At 41.2% G+C, this 21,229-nt stretch overlaps 1 protein-coding gene across 5 annotated transcripts in view; it reads left to right on the top strand.

Annotated features, from left to right (window-relative positions):
• Nucleotides 1–2,259: 2,259 nt before the first annotated feature.
• SPAST (spastin) overlaps nt 2,260–21,229 on the top strand; it is a 36,052-nt gene continuing 17,082 nt past the window's right edge. For 2 of the 5 annotated variants that reach the window (XR_014166712.1, XM_081905050.1), the window contains exons 1-5: nt 2,266–3,451; nt 7,560–7,646; nt 10,082–10,165; nt 15,603–15,698; nt 20,654–20,841. Coding sequence is in view for 4 of the 5 variants with exons in the window: in XM_081905050.1 (XP_081761176.1) it covers nt 3,037–3,451; nt 7,560–7,646; nt 10,082–10,165; nt 15,603–15,698; nt 20,654–20,841 (870 nt within the window). In the remaining variant the exon portion in view is untranslated. Of the gene's footprint in view, nt 3,452–7,559; nt 7,647–10,081; nt 10,166–15,602; nt 15,699–20,653; nt 20,842–21,229 lie in introns of all 5 variants that reach the window. The other 3 variants (XM_081905051.1, XM_081905053.1, XM_081905052.1) reach the window with 3 other exon arrangements.

Raw genomic sequence — 21,229 nt, 5'->3', positions numbered from 1 at the left:
GCTTCACAGGCGGTAAGCGATTCGGGTCTCTAGCGCGCCTGCGTAATAGAGAGAGCGCTCCAAGGCAGAAGCTGTGCGGTGGGGATTCGCTTGTTTGAGAAGATAAGGAATCTCGGTCGCGGTCGCCACTCCTTCTGTTCAGGATGGCCTTTAGCGTGGAGGTTGGCTCATCGCACAAACTCTGTTCTCAGTTTCCGGCATGTGAAAATCAGAATAAAAAAAGAAGACGAGTGGTCTTGTTCGCGTCTCTTCACCCCGATCAAATGAGTTTGAATTCTACCGAAGTATTTCTTCATTCTGTGTAATAATAAATCATCTTGTCTAGCAACTAGTACTCAAGTTTTGTGCAAAATGTAAAAATATGTAGGAAAGCAAGCAGTAAAACAGCTGTTGGTCATGGCAACCAGCATCCTTTAAAAGCTGGGTCGTATGAAAAGATCATAAATTTCAAAGGGAACTGGGCCAGATAATTCAAATGTGCCTGTACAGAGAAGCCACTAATTTAGCTTGCGGTGTTGAATTGACAGAAAGAGCAAACTCTCTTCTGAAGGGAGCAGGATATGCAGGTGGGATTGAGTAGTAAACAACTCTAGTAAGAAAGGAATCACTAGGTTCTAGTTTACTTTCTTCAACAGGTTTCTTTAGTGTAACACAAGGAAGGCTGATGCTCAGCATTTAAAATTAAGTTGCCATGTTGGATGTATCAGTCACTCTACATTGGAGTGGGTGCATCCAATATTCCCTTGGCTCTACTAACATATGGGCCATGATATCATCCCATTTCCTGCAGTGGAGGTGAATCTCAGAAGCATCAATATTGCAGCAAAAGCACAATCTCATTCCAAGTGCACAATGAGGAGGAGGGGATGCAGGGATACAATATTAACATCCCAGGCAACCCTACCATTGGAAGAAAGGGTACTCATTCTGAGGGTATGACTGAAGTTTGCCTCCAGTATTCATCAAGAAAAACGACCGCAGGTTTTAAAAATTTGAGGGGAAACTCCTAGTTTGGAATATTCCATTTACTGATGTTATTTGACCCACAGGACAGATAATTGCATCCTTTAACAATGGATCTGATTGCCTTTCCTTGGCAGCATAATTGTGATAGGTACAAATTATAATGTCTGTAAATCCAAACTGATGCTTTCCCACTGCTTTTCCACAACATGCTTATAATTATTATTTGTGACATGAAAATTGTATTCTAGGAATTAGCTTTCATATATATGCATTACTGATCCTATACAGTTAGGTATTACATTGAAATCAATAGGTTCAAAAGTGATTAATTCTGCATAGGATTGCATTCTATGTGTACTAGAAATTAGATAGGTTATCTATATGCCATCTTCCAAGTATTTGATTTTTAAAATTTATTATTAATAACCTCATCACAGCCTGATGCCCTCAAAGCAGTACAGAAGATAAAATGAGATAAAAACAACAAATAATAATGCACACTCCAAAAAAAATAAAACGATTTCTAAATATGAATAAGTAACATTCCATAAAAGGACTGAGTCACACTTCAGGGAAAGTCTTCAAAAACATCTTCAGTAGCCACCTAAACATCAAGACATCAAGCGCCTGTCTAATCTCAAGCAGTAATTAATTCCTGAGGGCTAGAGCTTCAGCACTCAAAGCCTCGTTTCCAGTACAAACTAAGCACACCTCTAAGGTATACAATAGTCTCAGCAGTGCTCCTCTAGAGGTGTGCAGTTGCCAGGCAGGGCTATATGAGGCAAGATAGTCCCTTAGGAAACCTATTCCAACTTTTTTAGGGCTTTGAATACTGAAAGTAAAACCTTTAATGGTGCCTTATAGCCTTTTGGCAACGTGTTCAGCTCCCACAGCAGAGGTGTTATATGGTGATGGTGAAAGAATATCCCAGCCAACAACCTACCTGCTGCATTCTGCACCACTGCAATTAAGTTCAAGGGTACATAGATCCCACATGGAGCACATCACAGTAATCTAGCCTTGAGGTTACAAATATCAAGACCACAGTGGCCAAGCATCTCTGTATAGGAACAGCCAGAGCTGCCCTAACAAAGCTGGTAAAAGGCATGCTTGGCTACCAAGGTCTCTTGCACACCAAGAGACAAACGTGGGTCCAGAGATGCACCCCCAGACTATATACCTGTTCCTTCAGAAAGAGTGCAACCCCATTCAGAACAGACAACTGGCCTACCCCCTGGACATGGGAAATTATATAGGAAGAGATAGTGACATTGTGATGATCCATATGGTAAAAAAAATGTATTGGAATAGTGAATAGGGCTTCTAGACAATTATTGTTTTAAATAGGTCCTTTATTCAAAAACATAACCAGCATCACATATGTCTCTTAAAGCTTTGCTGCATCATTCTGTAGAATGTAATTTTATGTGTTTTATATTACTTCGACACCCCCAGTTTAGTTTTTAATTGCGGGGATCTGTAGAAAACTTCCCTGCCTCCGTCCCTTCTTGACTTGACATTCAAGTCAACAGGCTGAGGACAGAAGAAAGAAATCGTAACTCCCATTACGCATTGTATTCCCTTATTGACTACATTGCCCAGAGTGCACCGCTTCCACACAAAGCGGGTGCAATGTAGAGTGGAGGAAGAGGGGCATAAAACCTACCTGCTACTGTATTGGCTTTTACGCCGACACTAAGAGACACACCAGCCAGCCAACCCGCTATCTCCGTTAATTACGTGAGAAGCATTGCGTGATGGTAGCCTTCCGGGTTGACCCGCCTCCTTCCCCTACCGCCCATAGTGCTGACCACGCCCCCTATTGTCGCTTCTGCGGTTCGCGCAGGCGCAAATTGACGAGAGCGTCCAGGCGGCCGGCGAAGGGCTGCTGTTACGGCGCTCCTTATTCAGGAAGCGTCGCTGCGCAGATTGCCTCGTGCGCGCGCCTGCGAGTGCCCCCTGTGCCTGATAGCGGGGCTGAGGGAAAGGGGCGTAGCCTGTGCCATGGCAGGCCCGCGCGGCTGGTTGTTGTCAGTCGCTGGCAGCGGGTTATGGCGACGGCGGTGGTGAATGAATTCTCCGGGCGGGAGAGGGAAGAAGAAGGGCTTAGCCGCCTCCAGTTCCCCGACTCGGGCCGCCGGGACTTCCTCTCCGCCCGGGGCCGGGCCGGCTCCCTCCGTCCAGCCCCACCAGCAACAGGCAGCTGCGGCGACGGCGGCGGCGGCTTCCCCTCACAAGCGCAACCTCTACTACTTCTCGTACCCGCTCTTCGCCGCCTTCGCCCTGCTCCGCTTCCTGGCCTTCCAGCTGGGGCTGCTGTTCGCCTGGCTCTGCGAGCGCCTCTCCCGCGGCGGCGTCCTCATGGCAGCCGCCAAAGGCACCGCCAGGGCCGGCGCCGGCGACGCTCCCGAGACGGTGCGAGCCTGCCACAAGCGCGCCTTCGAGTGCATCTCCACGGCGCTGCGCATCGACGAAGACGAGGCCGGTAAGGGAGGCCCCGGAGAGGCGAAATGGCTGCGGCAAAGGATGGGGGGGGGGAGGAGAGCGGTTGTGTTGCGCGGCGAGGACGGTGCCTGTGGAGGGAAGGGGAAGGGGGACAGGGACGGGCGTGCGGCGGGGAGAAGCCCCCTTTCGCCGTCGCCTCACGCCCGTCAGATGGCTGCGCCCCCCATCTTCGGTGCCCCCTAATTCTGTCAACCTCCCCTTCCCGGCGCTGTGTCTCCTTATGCTTCCGAGTTCGCTCTTGTCGCCCATCTGCTCTCGCAGTCGAGGGGACTCAAGAGTGTTTTTATAGGTCCTCCTTGTAGTGTCGGCAGCGATGGTTCAGTCCCCGCGCAATTAGTTAGATAGGTAACGGTTTAAAAGGCGAGGGGCTTTGAAGAGTAAAATTGCTCCAGAGTGAAAAGCCTGTGGTGGTATATTTACCCCATAAGAGGCGGCGAATGTTACAATGTATGGAGGGTGCTGACATGAAGGACTTGGTGGGTGGAGTCTATGTAAAGGGAGGCTTTGCTGTGAATGTGAAAGAGACTTTGTGTTACCCGCTTAGTCTCTTTGTTCTCCGAGTTCAGCTTGTACTACTGTGGTTCATCATACACCATCACCAGCCGCTGCTTCTGTTAACTTGTTTGGGCTGCATATAAAATTCAAGTTTCTAAGGGGTTCAGACAAATTCTTGAGATGGTAATACTGGGGGGGGGGTGTAGAATGGTGAGCTCTATGAAGGCAAACTATTCAGAAAGGCTTTTTTTTTGTTTGTTAGGGTTGACTGTACTGTAACTTAAACAGTAGCTGTTAGTCTTGAGAGAACACGAGAGCTCAGATATTTTAAAGCTAAATCGTTTGCCATTTGTAACCTTCAATGCTTCCTGGTGTGACACTTTTGGTAAAAGATAACCCATTGATAGAAGCTTTTAATATGCTGTAAATAAATAGGGACTGCAGTGAGGTTTGTTGTTGTAAGTTTTACTTAATGTAATAGGTTAAGACCTACTCTTTCCATTTACTTATTTGGTGGCGATTTAGAATAAGAGTGAAAAATAACCTTTCCAATGCAGCAGTCATACAAATACAATAAGATGGATGTTGAAGCAGCCTTACACTGACCTAGACAATTGGTTGATTCTAACCTACCCCTGGGTTTCAAGCAGAGGTTATTCCCAACACTGCTACCTAAGATACTTTTAGCTAGAGATGCCAGGGATTGAACCTTTTACATCCAAAATATGTTCCTTACCACAACTTATGGTTCTGAACAAACAGCATTGGACTGTCAACATATGTAACAAAAACAAAAATTAAGACTGACATTAAGAACATGGTAAGAGCCTACTGGATCAGGCCAGTGGCTCATCCACTATCCTGTTTTCATAGTGGCCACCCAGATGCCTGTGGGAAGACCGCAAGCTAGACATGTATGCAACATCAACTGGTGTTGAGAGGCATAATGCCTCTCACAGTTGAAATAGACCATTGCCAGCATGGCTTGTAGCTGTTTATAACCTTGTTCTGCATTGATTTTTTAAAATCCTCTTTTAAAGCCGCCTAAGTTGGTGGCCATTGATGCCTCCTGTGGGAGTGAGTTCTATTGTTTAATTACGTGTTGCCTAAAGTACTTTCTTTTAGCTGCCCTCATTATTCCAACATTCAGCTTCATTGAATGTTATAGAATCATAGAATCATAGAGTTGGAAGAGACCAGGAGGGCCATCGAGTCCAACCCCCTGCCAAGCAGGAAACACCATCAGAGCACTCCTGACATATGGTTGTCAAGCCTCTGCTTAAAGACCTCCAAAGAAGGAGACTCCACCACACTCCTTGGCAGCAAATTCCACTGTCGAACAGCTCTTACTGTCAGGAAGTTCTTCCTAATGTTAGGTGGAATCTTCTTTCTTGTAGTTTGGATCCATTGCTCCGTGTCCGCTTCTCTGGAGCAGCAAAAAACAACCTTTCTCCCTCCTCTATGTGACATCCTTTTATATATTTGAACATGGCTATCATATCACCCCTTAACCTCCTCTTCTCCAGACTAAACATGCCCAGCTCCCTTAGCTGTTCCTCATAAGGCATCGTTTCCAGGCCTTTGACCATTTTGGTTGCCCTCCTCTGGACACGTTCCAGTTTGTCAGTGTCCTTCTTGAACTGTGGTGCCCAGAACTAGACACAGTACTCCAGGTGAGGTCTGACCAGAGCAGAATACAGTGGCACTATTACTTCCCTTGATCTAGATGCTATACTCCTATTGATGCAGCCCAGAATTGCATTGGCTTTTTTAGCTGCCGCGTCACACTGTTGGCTCATGTCAAGTTTGTGGTCAACCAAGACTCCTAGATCCTTTTCACATGTACTGCTCTCAAGCCAGGTCCATGAATTGTAGTGTTATGAGAGAGGGAGAAAAACCTTTCTCTAACCACTGTCTCCATGCCATGCATTATTTCATAAACATCTATCATGTCACCTCTTGCCTTTTGTTATTTTTAGGTATTGATGGTGAATTCGAACCCCGTGTCCAGTAACTTTCAAAACATAAGCTTGAATTGGGTATTTTTTTCAAGTTGCCCACCCTTTAAGTTTCTCTATATAGTGATTGTGGCACTACATGGCTTTCCTGGAAAATGTAGAAATAAGCAATATCTGGGAGTAATATAGCTGATTGCCCATTGTTTTGTATGAGAGATTAAACAAATCTGAAACATTAAGATTAAACCTTTCTATCTCATTTGTTCAGCAGAATCAAGATAAGGAAGTAAGTGAATGAGTTCAAGACAGTTTGACAAGCCTATGAAAATAACTTTCCATTTCACTCTGGGTGTGCTGACCCCTGCGATTTCCCCAAATGTGGGAAGCTTGACTGCATAATTTGTGGTAGGTTTAGGATAGGTTAGGCTGAGACAGTGGGGGAGCTGGGGTCATGTAGTAAGCTTCATGACTGACCTCTAGCATAACACTCTGATTCTTCACATGCAAAAAAATTACAGCAAAACTTCATGGACTGTATTTCAAACTGTGTCAACATATTAATGTGGTTTGATCAGTTCAGGATCTGAACTGAAAGAAATTCTCACATATTGAATGGGTAATTGCCCTGCTTGGCTGTGCTTTTCTCCTAGCATGTGGATTTACTTGCTAATGTGAGCTGTCTGGAGCTCCTTGCTTTTAAGGTGCTTTTTATAGTTCACCTGAGATAATCATAGCCTGTTGAGGTCTGGAGTGTATGGATTTACTTGTAGCAGCTGATGTGTGGATGATCCAGCATTTCTGTGTGGGATTGAATCGGGTAACTTTCAGACTTTGATTGTGTGCTCTTGAGTAATCTGATATTAAAAGCAAGGCACTGTGAATTCATTGACTTCTCACATTCTCTTGTGATCCAGATTCTCATTTTTCTATCTAAATACTTTATTGACACTTGGTTTCTTTAAAACAAATAAAATTGGAATGTGAAGGCAGTCAGAGTAGCATAATGTCAAGGTGAGTTCTGAACCTGAAAGTCTGAGGTCACCTGTCACTTCAGTCATGAACTTCCTAGATAGCGTTAGTCAGACCACTATACTAAGGCGAGCTCAGGGAGGACAGAAACCTCCCGCAGAGCAGAAGGGCAAAAGCTCGCTTGATCTTGATTTTCAGTACGAATACAGACCGTGAAAGTGGGGCCTCACGATCCTTCTGGCTTTTTGGGTTTTAAGCAGGAGGTGTCAGAAAAGTTACCACAGGGATAACTGGCTTGTGGCGGCCAAGCGTTCATAGCGACATCACTTTTTGAACATTCTGTATTTCATCAATCCCATAACAACTCTTGATGTGTAACTGACTTTTCTGCACATATTGTTATTGGGTTGCTTTCTGAACAATACTGGGTTGAGATCCAATATAGTGTGGAGCAGTTACCCCCTGTGGGCCCCCACAAGCCTCAAAATCTGTTCCAGAGGGTTGAGCAGATTTGGGTTGTTTGGAGCTGGAGGATGGAGAAGAGAAAACAGAAGTCTGAATGTGCATACTGGTAGCCATCTTCAAATAACTTCCTTAGGCTCTATACAGTGTCTGTAGTTCTGACCATTCTTCATAACGGAAAGTATGCAACCAACTTTTTCTCAGCAGGACAAAAGGAACAAGCTGTTGAATGGTACAGAAAAGGGATTGAAGAACTGGAAAAAGGAATAGCTGTGCTAGTTACTGGTCAAGGTAGGCCAACCTTGTGTCTCTGAAACTGTGAGCTTATTTTGATCCTAAATTTAAATGAATAAACAGAAGGAGCAATTGAAATTGGCAAAGAAAACCTAGTAAATCTTCTTTTTTTCAGAATTTTTTAAAAAAAGGTTTTCATGGTTAAGTTTTTTTCCTCTGACCTCGAGCCATATTACCATGGATTTTGGGTTTCCTTGAGGTTAATCACTGGTTGTTTGCTCCTGCTGCTGCCACACTGCCAGGAAACAAGCCATGGTCTAGTTTAGCATTATGGTTGGGGCTTGTTTGGAGCAAAAACTACAGACTTTGTTTAAAATATGTTAGCCACCAGACCACAGCTTGTTTCCTTGCAATGCAGCAGGAGTGGCAGAGGAGTAGCATTCATGTTAACTTTCAAATGTTTGCTGAATTTTTTCCTTTGCCGTAAGGCTTATGCAGGCAATTAAGAAACATTTCCCATAGTAGTCAGCTGGTGATCTGTTTTAAGTGTTTATGCGGTTTTTATTGTATTATAATTGTTGCAGATGGCTTTGGTATTTTTTCACAAAATTGAGGTGGACAAATATGTTTTAAAAAAACAACTAAACCTTAGTTTATTTTGAATGTGATGTGTGAACAAGGCCAGAGTTGTTGAATGCAATACACTTCCTTAATTGCTGACAGCTAATTGTACTTGAAATAAAATCTCTGTTTTGGAAATACTCAAACTGATACTCATTAAATTTTCTAAATAATAACCAAAAAAACCATCTGCCATTAAAATTGTACTGAATTAATTCTGGTTCAGGCCAATAAAGTCAGATCCTAAACTGATTCTGTTCCAGTTCATGTTGAATAATACTGAATTCATAATGGGATACAACAGATATTTAGGATTGATCATAGACAATCAGAACCATACTTTTAAATGGAATTAGCCAGAGGTTGCTGGACTGAAGTTTCCAGCATCCTTGGCCATTGGTCATAGCTGTGAGGCCTATGGGAGTTGGAGTCCAACAACATCTGGAGGGCTACATGTGTGATTTAGATCAGCACAATTGCAAACCTTTTCTTTAGAAACTGCAGTCCTAACCAACACAAATAACAGCTTGCCCATAAGGAAACAAGCTCAAAACACTGTGTCTTTCATGTCAGAACTTAGAAATAAGTTTTATCATGACTTAAAAGTCTGATGAAGGCATTCTGTGGTGCCCAGGTGCTTTTAACCCCTTTCCCCACCATGCCATTATCCTGTCTGTTGCTAGTTACTTCTTTGAAAGAATGGAGTACATACAGAAATTTGACATAATTCAAGAATAAAAATCCTTCCTGCAGGAGTGCCACCTTGGATCCATGACCATGGGTGCCATGCAGTAAGCATGGCCCTGGCACCAAAATTTGTGGGTGCCCAGACCCTTCACGGGCAATTTTGTGGGTGCTCGGTTAGCCAGGGCCCCAGCAAGTTGGCACTTATGCCTTCCAGATAACTCTGAACCACCCTAGACATGTGGGTATAGGATGGTATATAAATTCAAGAAATAATAGTAATAATAATAATAATGGGTTCACGTGCTAATGGTTCACTCTTTTTGAGGGATAGTTTATATTATCTACCACTTGTTTCTTAGTTGAACTTGCATTTTGAACAGATAACCTGGATTTCGTTTTTGTTTGTCACAGTTGTGGTTCTACAAAGTATCTCTGTTGATGGTTCATGTTCACTTTTCAGAGGGGATGGGGATAAAATTCAGTCAGATTTTTTGGCTCAAGTCAATCTTGCTACCTTGGCACTAACATTTTTGGTGTTGCTTTTAAAAGCAAGTTGAAAGCTTTAAATACATATTTAATTTTGATGTAAGAAGGCATCCTATCTGTAAATTGGCAAAACAAGTATACTAAAATTGTAATGTAAATGTGGAATGGCAAATAGTTAGCATTTATTAATATCTTAGAAGTTTTTGTTGTTGTTTAGAGATTCTTGGGGCTAAAATCAATCCAAACGGTTGCACTTCATGTTCCTTTAGAATGGTTTTTTCATCAGTTTAGAAATCTGACATACTACTTGTCAGAAAGAGACCTAATACTACTGCTAGTTCCATATCAGCATTTTGAAATAATGGCAGGGAATAGAAAATATGAACAGGGAGCAGGCTAATTGCACATGTAATGGGCAAATACAGCTAGTCTGAACACGTTCTTACTACTGTGTTCATTTGCATATTTTCCTCATTTGTGCAAATGTCCCCGAAGAGAGAAAAGCATGCACAGACTTGTTCTAATGTTACATATCTATGCAGAGCATCATATATTTTTTTTGGTCAGTTACTTCTAGATGCATGGATATTTTAAGTAAGTTGTAATTTTAATATTTACTTCTCTTTTTTCCTATAGTGTGGGACAAACATTGCTGTTGTACTTATGCTTGAATCTGAATATTTAACTTTCTTTTTAAGGAGATCATTGTGATCGAGCTCGCCGTCTCCAGTCTAAAATGATGACAAATTTGGCAATGGCCAAGGACCGTTTGCAGCTGTTAGGTATTACTTAATATTTTTATTTTGGAAAATGGGAAATAATAGTTACACAATGCATATATTTAAGAAACATTTATTAATCTGGCTTTTTAATTTTTGAAAGGGGTATCTCGGTATTGGATTTTAACTGCATAGAACCTATATACCCACTGTGACACAGATACAGGAATATTGGCAGAGCCGGGGTCTTTTAGGGGGAGGGATTTAAAGGGGCTGTGAGAAAAACAGACTCAAGACTCTATGAAGATGAAGAACTAGAGTTCTGGAGTTCAGTTGGCTCTCTGAACTAGAGAATTTATTTGGTACACCCAATGAAAGTAAATCCATGTTGCACCTAAAATAAACATTTTAAAAGGTCTCTTTTAGTAAATCTGAGAGAATTCACAGTTTGTCATTCTTATATCAAGTAAAAAGAATAAAGGATCATACTAGACAGTCTGTGTAAGAAACCAGGGGCCAGTGTGGTGTAGTGGTTAAGAGCGGTAGACTCATAATCTGGTGAACCGGGTTCGCTTCCCCGCTCCTCCACATGCAGCTGTTGGGTGACCTTGGGTTAGTCACACTTCTCTGAAGTCTCTCAGCCCCACTCACCTCACAGAGTGTTTGTTGTGGGGGAGGAAGGGAAAGGAGAATGTTAGCCGCTTTGAGACTCCTTAGGGTAGTGATAAAGCGGGATATCAAATCCAAACTCCTCTTCTTCTTCAGCCTTAGGAGGATGCAAGTTTGTGTGGAACAATGGCATTGAAAGAGGCTGCTTAACCCTTCCCCTTCAGACTGTTTTTCTACTTAAAACCCAACCACTCCTGCTGCAACTAACTGGGCAAAAAAATGGATACATGCCATATGTTAAGCTGCCTACTCACCTCCTGGCATACCTCCACTCAAATCAGCAGCCTCCTGAGACTGCTCTTAGTGTAAGAGATGCATGCAACTTGCTGCATGTCACATTCCTAAATTGCAGTAATGAGTGTTGGATGTAAGAACTTAAGTAAAGCTTTAGAGCTGATGGCTGAGTCACGCTAAAAAAAAATCTAATCATATTCCATGGCCATGACATACAACTTGTTTTCAATAGAGAATAGTAAAAACTTAAAATTAACATCATATAGCTATAGTATGTACTCTGTTAACACAAGCTTTTTAGGTATGAGAAGTCTGGCTTAAGTATCAGTCTTCCTGAGCTATAACTGTACCTCTTGCCCCTCCCACCTGCCCTTCCATTCTCTCCCCCTCACCAGTGTGTTTCCAGTCCTACCCAGAGTTTCAGTCACAGGAAGAAGGAGATCTTTCTTCCCCACAACATAGTTTAAATGTAGCTCTGTTTTTTCTGGAACTCTCCAAATTAATCTTGCTTCTTTCTTCTTGAGATGAGGGCTTCGAGTAATTTATTAGTCCTGCTGGTACTTGGCAAAAGTACAGAAGGAACTGAGTCCTTAAGGTGCCATAGGACACTGCTTTGTTTTGCTGCCGCAGACTTAACATGGTCATCCCAATCTTACGCATATACTATGTATTCAGTAGTCTCCCTAAATTTAATGGATATGATTTAGATCACATGTTAGCGTGCATATGCCTGTAGCTTAAAAGTAAATCTGATAATTATTTGTCTTATTTATGTGTTGTTTTATGGGAAAACTATAATTTTAAAAGAATTTTTATCGTAGCATTTATTGTTAATAAGGCTTTAGGTGAGTTATTGCCATTGCATAGATAATTTTGACATAGAGTGTAATATTTAACATGCTTTGTTTATAAGCAGCAGAAATCTGTTTGAAACTTGGTGCAATTATGGAAAGAAACCACATTTAGTTTGGGGGGCAGATAATGGCTTCATAGTGTTTTTTTCATTTGTGGGGTAGCATAGGGCTCTGTATTGTTGTTTCATGTTATTAATATCTACATGAAACTTCTGGAGGAAGGTATCCAAAGGTGTGGTTTCAGTGTCATCAGTATGCTGACAGCATGCAGCAGTGTGTTTTGTTGCCATCTTTTGATGTAATTGAGGCTGTTGAAACCCTTCAATGCTTGAAGGCATTGGTGGGACTGATGAACTGAGGTTAAATCCAGGCAAGACAGAGGTGCTGTTGGTTGGAGATTCCTGGCTTCAGAAGGAGGATTACAACTAGCACTGGACAGGGTAACATTGTTCCCTGGAATGGAATGAATTCCCCCCCACCCCCAGCCCCAGCCCAAAGATCAAGAACTAACTCACTTGAGTTATTTTGGGGGGCCTGGGAGGGACCACCTACTTTTAAAGTCACCTGATGTCATTATGACCCCTGGCGTGCTCTGGTCCATGGGGTCACAAAGAGTCGGACACGACTAAACAACAACGACTAAACAACAACAACGATGTCATTATCAATTCAGGTGACAACAGAGGAGCTCACTTTCAGCATTAATCATCTGATTGGCACTGATAACAAGCCCTTTTGAAGTTGTCAGTTTGCAGATGTGATTTGAATCCAAACCACACATGTGAAAGGACAAGTTCAAAGGGGCTCACTGAAAGTGTCAGTTGGTGCTGAGAATGGGTGCTGCTTGCCAAGGAACACTCAGGAGTGCATTTTAAGCTCCCCATTGTTCTTTTGCAGCTGTGTCTTTAGTTGCCTGGCATTGCATATGGTATCAAGTGTGGGACAGGTGGGCATGGTTTGGTGGAAAAGGCCTTGTGGGCCAAATAAAGCCCATGCAACAAAGTCTCCCCACTGTTGCTGTTAAAAGACCCAAGTTCTCCTGGCTTCAGTACTGACTGGGAGAGCCCAGGTAGCATTTGTATCCAGGAGTGTATTTTATCGACTTTGGCTGGTACACTAAGTAGAGCCCTTTCTGCAGCTGACAGACCCAGTCACAGATCTGATCCATGCTGTGGTCACATCTAGACTAGGTTAATATTGTAATGCACTGTATGTGGGGCTACCTTTAAATATAGTCCAGAAACCTCAGCTGCTTCAAAACATAACCACCAGAGTTCTGATGGGTGTATGGCAGTCAGCTTCAATTACACTTGTATTCATTAATGACACTGGCTCCTAATTAATGTCTCCAGGCACAATTCGAAGTGCTGGTTTTAGCCTTGAAAGTTCCAAATGATTTGGGCCCAAGTTACTTAAAAGGCTACATGCACCATACCATCCTGCCCATGCACAGATATCTCAGTTAGAGGACCTCTTGATGTATTCACCTCCTAGATCTATTATGTGAATGACTAGGTGACAGGGAGTCTTTTGTGGCTCCACAGTTTGGACCTCTATCCAAGTAGAGCTGTGGTGGTCAGCTTTTCAGAATGTTTCAAAATATTCATTTGTTTCAAATTGCCTTCCCTGGATAATTTTTTGTTCCACTCACTTAAGGAAGCTGGAATGTTTTTGTGTTACTAAAATTCTGAGTTTGTATTTATCTGTGATCTTTATTCTTGATTTTAATGCTTGTAGTTTTTATTGGTTGTAAATCTCTTTTGATAGTCTTTGCCTGGAAAAGCATCACACAAGCATTTTAAAATAAAAATAGTTTAGAGCATGCAGGTGAAATCTCTCAACATCTTCACCCTCCATCAACAAGACATAGCCGTTTCCATAAGCCCTAGGTAAAGGGTAAAGGGACCCCTGACTGTTAAGTCCAGTCGCGAATGACTCTGGGCTTGTGACGCTCATCTCGCTTTATAGGCCAAGGGAGCCAGCATTTGTCCGCTCTGTAGGCAGTTTTTCCGGGTCATGTGGCCAGCATGACTAAGCCGCTCCTGGTGTAACGGAACACTGACACCAGAGCAGTGCACAGATACGCCATTTACCTTCCCGCTGAAGTGGTACCTATTAATCTACTTGCACTTTTGGCGTGCTTTCAAACTGCTAGGTTGGCAGGAGCTGGGACTGAATAACGGGAGCTCACCCCGTCGAGGGGATTCGAACCAGTGACCTTTTGAACGGCAAGCCCAAGGCTCAGTGGTTTAGACCACAGCACCACCCGTGTCCCTATGTTGGAACAAAAACTCAAGGAGGCGTGTAACTAAATTTGACAAGTGTTAGAAATAACTGGACTTATGTTTGGCTGTAGGCCTCTTATCGTGCCACTTTGTCTCTTGACGTATGATGAAATCATCAACTGGGGTCACCTTTTGATCTAAAGACAACTGGATAACAACACAAATACAGTACAGTGTACTTGGCCTGATCCAGCAGGCTCTTCTTATGTAATTGAAGAATGCATTTTGTGAGCCAAAACTGCATTGAAAACGGTTGCTTTTTGACAGTGGCTGTTTTTCTTTTCTGTGTGGGTTGGATTCAAACTTGCATGCAGTGGAGTTTTGATCATGTGAAACTCGGCTAGAGGAACAGAGAAGGGGAAGATTATTTTTGTCAGTTTCTCCTTTCATGTGTTGCCCTCTGAAAAGCTGATATCAGTGGCTGCAGGCCCCTCTGCAACAATGGACAGTGGCACTGAGGGCTGCAGGGGGAAAGGGGGATAGTAGCAAATAGCCATCTTTATTCCAGGATAAGCTTCTACTAGATCAGAATCACTTCCATCTGCAGAATGGCAGCACTGCACCCAACTTTTCTTTTGCTAAATAAAATGGGTGTTGACCCCTCTTTCTAAAACCAATTAGTGTGAAGAACTCCAAATAAGTTAAGTGTGTGAATGCTGCAGGGTGTTATGACGAGTCAAGTTCAAGAGGCTGTTTAATACAAGAGAAACTATGTTACTTCAGAAAGATAACAAATAATGATTGTCATAAGGGCTGGAGCGTTGGAATTGAAGCAGTATAATTTCTTGGAATATTTCTCAAGTACACATCATACTTTATAAGTGGCATAAAGACTTCATCAGTTTACCCCAAATCTGCTAATTGTACAATAATGCTACACCCCTTTAAGAATCCATTTTCCCTTTAGGATATTTGATATTTAGTAATGTAGTGTTGAAGTTTGAAGATGCTAATTTGATCAGAAAAGATGATTCTTGCTCAACCTTATTAATTGAAGAATTGTCTGACGTGATGTAATCTGCTGAAGCAAGCATTAGCTGTTAAATATGAAGTGGTAATTATACACAAACATTTGCCAATAAAACCTACTATAAAGATAAGATCTGGCTGCAACGTGTACCAACTGGTTACAAGCTCTCGCACCTAAAACCTTCCCATGGATAGAGATACCTGTGCATACAGCATTGAAAATTTTCCCATCAATCTTTTACATTGTGATTTCTGACTAACTTGGTTATTGACTGTAATTCGCAACTTTTTCATAATAGTATATCATCTTTTAGATGTTCTTGTAGCTTCATAATATAGCAAACATAAGACACATGTTTTCTAACTTTAATCCATTTCAAGTCAATCAAAGGCAAAGTCATTTTTTGTGTGATTTAGTGTACGTAACTTCCATGGGTTCATTTTTTGTTTTTTATTTGTCCTTCCCCACCCTTCTGTTTTGTTGCATAGAGAAGATGCAGGCAGTTAAGCAAATTCCCAAGCTGCAAATGGAAATCTGTAGTGACAGTACTAACCTGGTATGCCGCAATGGACATCTCCAGTCAGGTGGGTTTGGTTTTACCAGCACCTAAATAATTAGGGGGATGTCTCAAGTATATATTATGTAACAAAGAAAATATGCAGTGCTAAATTGCCTGCTCCTAAACAATTTTTAAAATGCTTTTCTACTGAAAGGTTTCTGTAGTACGTTCTGTCCTCAAAATTGTGTTAACATTGCGCTTGTTGAACTCCTTTCCTTGTACTTTAAAGTTCACCACATTTTAAATGAAATGGTTCCTAAGGTAAATCGTTAATTTTTAAAAATCACATGCTTTTAAAATGCAGTTTTCACAGTTTGAAAAACCCCCCTGCGTTTTGTGAAATACCGTATCAGGAAAAAAAGCTGGGAGATTTTAGAGGCTGCTACAAAGTGATATAAGGCAAAACTTTATAACTGGATTGTTTTGAATTCTATTTTATATTAACATCAACCAAAACAATATTTGAATACACTTCCCGTTAGTTATTTTTAATTTTTTATTATTGGCCATTTCTCTTTTGCTGCTTGATGTTAGAAAGTATGCCTAGAATAATTGTAAAAGGCTGCATATATGTGAAGGTTAATTGTGTTGTTAACTAGGAGAACTATATGTGAGAGTTGGTTGAAGTCATATATTTGGGGGAAGGATTGTAACCTGACATTCTGAAAGTATGCACTAAAAAGGGAAAGTGAACTTAAAACAGCAGATTGTGAAATGTTCATTGTTAGTTTTGTAATTTTGTTAAGTGGGGTAGCCTCTCTGCATACTAGCTAATTGGTCATTAAAGTTATTTTCGCTGTTTGTAGGACAAATGCTTTCAAATGAACGGATGCAAATATTGTTGAAAGCACAACTAAGCTAAAACATAAGCATGGTGGCTTAATATTTTTGCTTTAGAAATCTGGTATTTTAGATGAGAATCCCCAGAGATTTGAGGTGGAAGGGGTTTCCTCAGTTATTTTTTAAAAACCTGCCTGTTACTTTTGGGCCATAAATACTTTCTTCATTCTTGTTAACCATTCTTAAATAAGGCTTTGAAATACTACCTGCCTTTCACATACTTTTGCTTAGCTCATGTACACGGCTAGAGCTTCCATAGAATCATAGAACCTTAGAGTTGGAAGGGATCCCAAGGGTCATCTAGGCCAATCCCCTGCATGCAGGAATCTCAGCTAAAGCATCCATGACAGATGGCCAGCCAACCTCCGTTCAAAAACCTCCAAGGAAGGAGAGTCTGTTTCACTGCTGAACAGCTCTTATTGTCAGAATGTTTTTCCGGCTGTTTAGTCAGAATCTCTTTCTTGCAACTTGAAGCCATTGGTTCGAGTTTTCCCCTCCAGAGCAGGCATCCCCAAACTTGGCCCTCCAGCTGTTTTGGGACTAGAATTCCCATCATCGCTGACCACTGGTCCTGTTAGCTAGGGATGATGGGAGTTGTAGTCCAAAAACAGCTGGAGGGCCAAGTTTGGGGATGCCTGCTCCAGAGCATGAGAAAACAAGCATGCTCCCTCCTCCATGTGACAGTCCTTAAGATATATAGCCAGCTCCCTCAAGCGCTCCTCATAAGGCTTAGTTTCCAGACTCTTGATCATCTTGGTTGTCCTCTGCACACGTTCTAGCTTGTCAACATCCTTCTTAAGTTGTGGTGCCCAGAATTAGACACAGTATTCCAAGTGTGGTATTGCCAAATATCAGATGAATTTTAATTAGTTTTTGAAGGAACAGTATAGTTTGGTTCCGTTTAATGCAAGTAGTTTTACTAAATAATTTGAATCTGTGCTGATGATTGAGAATCAGTAATATCTTCTTAACAGCATCACAAAGCTGTTAAAGTTTAGAATAAAATTGCTCTTCCCTAACCATATTTGGGAGGTACTCTCAAGTAAGGATTACTCCTAAGACGTTTTGCTCACTTCACATAACCCAATCTGGTCTCTGGTTTACCAGTGAGTTACAGGCAATGAGGTGAAGCAGGAAAAATGTAGAACACATGTTAATCTCAAGTGTGAATCCAGTCAAACACAGTTAGTGACTTATCAAGTTGTCTTTGTGGCGGTGATGGTGATGAATAGTACTCTGCCATTTTTACATCCTAGATCCTTGGAAACATGCTGTGATATTGCTGTGTGCTTCCAGGACAAAGTTCTCTCCTGAGTTGGTATCCAACTAGTTTTGCAGTTCAGTCTAGTTTTGTGGTATGAGGATGTAGATAAAGGGGTTGGAGAGGTGCTGCCTACTGCAAGCCTGCTTAACTGGTTCCCTTCTTGGCTTATTTCATCTAGCCTATATACCTATTTACTAGAAGGAGTGATTCCAGCTGCTTTGAAATTAACAGTTATGAGGTTGCTTCTGAAGAAACTCCCTGCACCCCAAGAGCCATAAAAATTGTTGGTTAATCCCAACTCTCCTCCTCGGGCAGAATGCTTGATGGTTGGTTGCCAAGAAATTCCAGTTACTCTTGAATCAAACTCTCAGCAGTATTGGTTCAATCAGCCTCCTTTTGGAAAGACTCCCTGATTTTAGAGTTGAAATCACAGTAGTAGTAGTAGTAGTAGTAGTAATAATAATAATAATAATAATAATAATAATAATAATAATAATAATAATAAATTTATTTATATCCCGCCCATCTCCCATCTGGCTGGGCTTCCCCAGCCACTCTGGGCAGCTTCCAACAAATTATTAAAATACAGTAATGCACCAAACATTAAAAGCTTCCCTAAACAGGGTGGGCTGCCTTCAGATGTCTTCTAAAAATCTGGTAGTTGTTCTCTTTGACATCTGGTGGCAGGGCGTTCTAGCTGAAGGGCCACTTCCAGGTACTACTGTTGGATCCCATAGGATATATGTTTGTTATGTGGTCCTACAGGGTTCTTTTTTCTCTCCTCTTGTTTTTCACATTTACTTGAAGCTGCTGGGTGAGGTCATCCAAGGTTTTGTAATGTGATGTTTCCAGTGTATACACTCTTGTCTCTCCTTGACAATGGATTTAGTCAAGGTAGTGGAAGTGCTAAGTTGTCCATTGGAATCATGAATGGACCAAATGATTGCCAACAAACTGAAGCTCAGTCTTGTCAGGATTTATCTACTGTTAAAAGGTGTTTTGTCTAGGGAACCAATGGTCAACCAGTTCTGAATGGGAGTGCACTCCACTCTGCAGATTTATTTATTTGGGTGGGAAATACTCATGGTTCTAGCTTTAATACTGTTCTTAGCAACCCTGAAATCAGTAGCTGTAACAATAGTTTTATTTATAACTGGTTTTAGACTATTTTAACCGTTTTAGAATGTTTTTGAATTGTGGGTGTGTTTGCAGCCTTGGCCTCCTGCAGTAGGTAGGACAGGATATATTTTCATTTAACAAAAGATACAATAGCCTGTCCACAGTTATCAGTGCTTTGGTGACTTCCAGAATAGACAACTGCAATGCTTTGTATTTGAGACTGCCTTCTGAAGTTCAGTTAGGTTACTAGCTGGGATCAGGAATATAACGCTAATACCTAAAAAGAACTTCATTGACTTCTCATCTGTTTCCAAGCACAGTACAAAGCCCTGCATAGCTTGTGACCTGTCTCCTTCCTTATCAATCTACTTAGGTGTTAATATGAATGTTTGAGGCCCTCCTTCAGATACCCTTGCCAGATAAGTTGAAGATGGTGGCGACAGGGGAGAATTTTATTTATTGTGGTGCCCAGTTTGTAAAATTCTCTCCTCAGAGATTCTTACTTGGTGCCTATTTTTCTAGGACTATAATGCACAAGACAAAGATTTGTTGGTTTTCCAGACTTAAAATTCTTTTTATCTTTTGACTTCTTAATGTTTGCTGCTGTTCCTACTTCATTGTTCATTGTTTTATTTATTGTCCTTAACATTTTGTGAAGTGCCCTAGAAATTTCAAACTGAAATATTGTACAAAGTTTTAAAACAAGTGGAGAGTGAGTCTGACATTCTAAGATTTACAATATGTTTTTACTTCTTTGCACTTTCAACTTTTACACAGTACACTGAAGTGACAAAAATGTGACTTGGTAAAGATAAAGCATGTTGGTCAGGCCACGTAAAATAAATATGTTAGCTAAAGTGTAGTGGCATAGGTGAAATTATTTTTCAACTGAATTTCAGGATTATTTTCAGTTAAACATGCAGCAATTCAAATAATATGCCAATCAATGTAAGAGATGAACTATATTTCACTCCTTGTGATTTTGTTGGCATTGTGTTTCCCAGAAATGAATCACAGGATGTATATTGGACTTGGCTGACATAAGCCATATCCAGCTAGAATTTTGGCTGCCTCTTCCTATTCTAAAATCTTAACACCATTCAGATGCTGCAGAGTTGATACTTTGCTTCATACAGGTGTAATGTAGTGATTAAGAGACTCGGTCCCCTGTTCAGATATTGTCTCTGCTATGAATTCATGAGGTGGGTCAGTCTTGCCATCCTCCGTTGACAATATGTGGATAATAATACTAACCTACCTTATACTTTTCTATTTCTTATTAAGGATTGTAACATTGGTTTAGAGTTTTGAATATTCTAGGTGCTACGTAGATGCCTAGCAATTATGATTATTCTAGTGGTAATTACAGTTCATCTGTATCAAGTGAATGAATGTATTTGTAGGATTCTAAAGACCAGAAAACTTATTTGCTGTAGTACTATATGTGATGGTTGACAGCTGCATGTCCAGTAGTGTTTAAACAACTAATAGTTAAATAGAATTTGATTGACTAATCTGAGTTTATGGTGGTCCAGGAGTGGTATTAATGTAGACTTACTGGAATTTTCTACCAAGCAAAAGCAATTTTTACATCACTAGTAAAACAAATATGAATATGACTCCTCCACTTTAAAAAAATGATATAAAGCAGTACATTTGATCAAGATGTCACTCATTATTTTTATACAGAGGATGGTGTGCAACTAGTTGTTTTGAGTATACCTTATATTGACATATCTGTGTCTTTCTTTTTGTAGAAAGTGGAGCTGTTCCAAAAAAGAAGGACCCATTGACTCAAACGAGTAACTCACTCCCTCGTTCAAAATCAGTGGCCAAAACTGGATCTGTGGGGCTTTCAGGGCACCAAAGGACACCTAGTTATAGTGGAATATCCAATTTTTCTGTACCTAGACAAGGAACTGTTCCCACAGCTTCAACTCAGAAGGTAAGGCAGTAGGCTCCATGTGCTGCTTGCTTGCCAGTTTGTCTTCATAACAGAAACATTACCATTCAAAATTGAAGAAATACATGGCAACAGAGAGCTTTATTTCAAAGCTTAGAGTCTTTAATTGCAAAAAGAGTTTCTAAAGAAAAGTGCTACTTTTATTGTCCTAGCTCTTTTTTTGATTGAGACCATGTGTTAGAAGTAGGCAACCGGTAGTGCTATGCCTGCTTGAAATCATTTCACAAAATGGCTCCAAGGGTATGTAGGTTCGCAGTGGCTTCATTTGTGATTCAACTGCTTGCTAATAGGAAACTAAAACAGATGTCCATACAGTTGACTGTCCTTGATCATCTTTCTGCAAAGATGGTTGGGTTTTCCTCAGTTTAAA

The sequence above is a fragment of the Podarcis melisellensis genome (assembly GCF_964234715.1).
Source record: "Podarcis melisellensis genome assembly, chromosome: 3".
NCBI lineage: Eukaryota > Metazoa > Chordata > Lepidosauria > Squamata > Lacertidae > Podarcis > Podarcis melisellensis.
The sequence above is the reverse complement of the archived record's forward strand: the minus strand, read 5'-3'. Positions and strand labels throughout refer to the sequence as shown.